Source organism: Otolemur garnettii, unplaced genomic scaffold, assembly GCF_000181295.1.
Source record: "Otolemur garnettii isolate 467f Iridium unplaced genomic scaffold, OtoGar3 scaffold00067, whole genome shotgun sequence".
NCBI classification, from domain to species: Eukaryota; Metazoa; Chordata; class Mammalia; order Primates; family Galagidae; genus Otolemur; species Otolemur garnettii.
The window spans coordinates 8,803,810-8,807,050 of record NW_003852462.1 but is presented as its reverse complement, the minus strand read 5'-3'; the positions used below and the strand labels follow the sequence as shown (position 1 = coordinate 8,807,050).

At 39.4% G+C, this 3,241-nt stretch overlaps 1 protein-coding gene across 1 annotated transcript in view; it reads right to left on the bottom strand.

Moving 5' to 3' along the window:
• The window catches only part of VPS13D (vacuolar protein sorting 13 homolog D), a 275,140-nt gene that overhangs the window by 220,532 nt on the left and 51,367 nt on the right, over positions 1-3,241 (bottom strand). Inside the window, 2 exon segments of the mRNA XM_023515148.1 lie at positions 1,598-2,101; positions 2,103-2,630. Of these exon segments, the coding sequence (XP_023370916.1) occupies positions 1,598-2,101; positions 2,103-2,630 (1,032 nt within the window).

Here is a 3,241-nt window from a genome sequence, read left to right as displayed (position 1 = left end):
AATCACTTAAGCCCAAGAGTTTGAGGGTGCTGTGAGCTGTGACATCACAGCACTCTACTGAGGGTGACATAATGAGACTCTATCTCAAATGAATAAATAAATAAAATTATTTTCAGAAGAAGTACAAAGCACAGTAAGTATATTCTTTTTCTTACTCTTTTCTTTGATCAACACAAGTTAAGTGTGCCATGGAAGTTTAACTATAGGTTCAAGTGTGTCGTGAGATTAAAAAAAAGTTGGCAAACACTGCTCTAGAGCTAACTTCCATTTCTAAAAATAGAGGATAAAAGAGGAAGTCAAATAGCGAAACAGGCAAACAGAAAAATCTAGAATGTAGACACTCTACAAAGGGACTGTCACAAACACAAGAAGTCCAAAAGGATAACTAAAGCCTCTCCAGTCTCCATTCATCGTGCTGAACCCAAGGAGGTACCAGAAGCTGCAGAGGATCACAAAGGCATGCATTCACCAGACACCATGCAGGAGAGTTAAAGTGGTCCGTTCCCAATCTTTCTCCCTTGAGACTGCTTCCATTTCTAGGGGAATGAGGCATACTGCCAGCGATGGAAATAAGAAAAGAGCAACTGGACAAAATGTGATTCTTCTCCCTGATTTCTTCCCAAAGGAAGTGCAAGCAAGTCCACATGTGTTAAGACATATAAGGTGAAAAACTTCATCCTCAAGGCACACAAATGTAATCAGCCCCTGCAGGGGTCGTAGAGCTCTGGATTGAAGCTAGTTACAATAGGCCTATGAGCTCCCAAATGGTCAATTCAGCTTACCCACTTTTATATCTTACTGTTCAATCACACAAAGAAGAATAGCCTTGTATTCAAATGCAGTCATTTTTTCACTTGGTTTTGTTTGAATATTTACAATAGAAGTACCAAGGATAAGTTTTAAGTATGGTAATCCATGTAATAGTAAAAATAGTAAGAGTTACCATTCACTGAATGCTTACTGCACGTGCCATGGGCAGTGCAAAGGGCCTTACGTGTTACCTCTTTGAATCCCTACAATGACCCTTTGTTGTAGGCACCATTTTATTGATAATAAAATTGAGGGGGGGAAAGTTAAATATCTTTCCCAAGGCCACGGTGAAGGTACCATGTTCCAACTTAGACAAGTCTAACCACTGACACTTCACTCTTAAGAGCAATACAATGGCCCTCAATGAAAGCAGACAATGTTCTGAGAGAATGGGAAGATAATAGTAAAACCATACTTTAAAGTTACTATGATGTACTAAACACTTTGCTAGGTGTTACATACATTACTTCATTTAGTTATCTTAATGAGACAATGGAAGATGAGGAAACTAAGGCTCAGAGAGGCAAATTAATTCCACTGAATCAATAGAGCACAGAGGAAAGACAAGATAATTAAACCAATTATTTCCCTGCCTCCAGAAGGGATTTACACTAAAACCCTGCCCAAAATAATAATATCTACCCTTTTGTAACAGACACCCCATAGACTACACAGCTCCTCAGACAACAGCTATTTTCCAGAGTAAATCCAAATTGCTAATATTTTAAAAAAGAATAAAAAAACAAATTCTTTATTAAAACTTAACAGAGCCAAAAGGAACTGATACCTTGAGATCCAGCTTGGTGTTAACAGGATCTTGCAGTTCAGACTCTATTAAAGCATTTGATTCTGACTTGATGTTTTGTAGAATGTCCTCAGGTGGCACCTTCACGGCATGGTTGTCCGCCGTGGAACCAATTCCAAAAAAGTCTAGAATCACCACCCAAGTTTGCAGTGTGATCAGCACATCCAAGCAGTTAAAATCAACATCAATGTTCCGGTTAACTCGACTATAACTAGAAGAGAATTCTGGATGTTTCTTATCTACCAAGAATATATTGATGTGGACCAAGGAATCATCAAATTTACTCTTTCCAATGGGTATCTTGGGCTCATCTGCTGTTGGAGAAGGTGGGGGGGTCAGGGGATAGTCCTCGTCTTGGACTTCCTTTTGCTTTTTCCGGGATGCAGAGGTGGGTCTTTGATACAACTGAAAGACATTAGGAGCTTCTTCCATGTGGGAAGGGAGAGACCGAGGCATATCAGGATATTCCACATTGGACACTGAGGGGGCAAGACTGAGAAAGATAGTCTTTTTGTGGTAAACTAGATGGCTTAGGAGCTCCTCGAGACACCATCAGGTTCTTATATTTGGAATCTGGATTCTTCTCCAGTAAGTCTTCCATCAGCAGAGAACGCAGGGCAATCTGAATGGATAAAGTCTGAGGGTGGTCTTTACTGAATTCCACCTCAAAATCCTGAAATTTTAAGCTCACAAGACCTTGGGCCCCCAAAGTCAGATCTCCACTTAGCTGAACCTGAAGCTCTGATATACAAAAGTTGGCCTGAATCTGAGTAAAGGATTTGACTTCTTTCAAAGACAAGGACTTTTGAGAAGCGCTGGAAAGACTAGAGTGGCTGAATAATCCATTTTCCTTTTTATCAACAGAAGGTTCTCCACAAGAACTGACGGAAGGCAGAGGAGAATTAGGGCAAGGGGAGGAGGTAGCACTGGCTGGAAACTTATTCAGATCTTCACTATACACGAGATTGTCCAGCGTTTGTAAAACTTGCTCATACACATGCTTTGCTAACACCACCTGTATTCAAAGAGAAAAATTAACTGTACTCAGATGCAATGCCAATAAATTTCCACTTGATATTATTTATGGGTTTCCCCAAGAGGTTGTAAGTTAGTTGACAGCAAGAACTATGTCTTTCATTTCTTCTCTGTCCTTACCTCTTTCTGCCCCACTTCTATTTGCACAGCCCTCCTCAGTACCTCACAGAATAATCCACATACGGGAGTGTTCAGAAAGTGCTGCGTATGCCTGCACCAACAGAGTCATTCTCTCTACCCCACAAAAATAATTGCGGAAATTGAAGACAATATTGCCAGAAGTCTAATGTGGTGTCTAATTCTAATGACCGTAGGATTAAGACACAAGACTCATGGTTCTATAAAACTGGCTGATCACCACCAATTAGTGTAACAATTAGTAACAATTAGTGCTGTTAGTACTTTCTAAATTATAATGATGATGGTCCATGATTAGTTATGTTTCATTTCTCCCTCACTTTGTTTTTAATTACTATTTCCTATTAAAAATGTTTTCAGGCAAGCTTTTTATAGTACTTAATTAAGAGCAATTTTTAAACAGAGGAATTCCAACCAATAGATACAGAAATAATGATAGAAAGTGACAGTTTT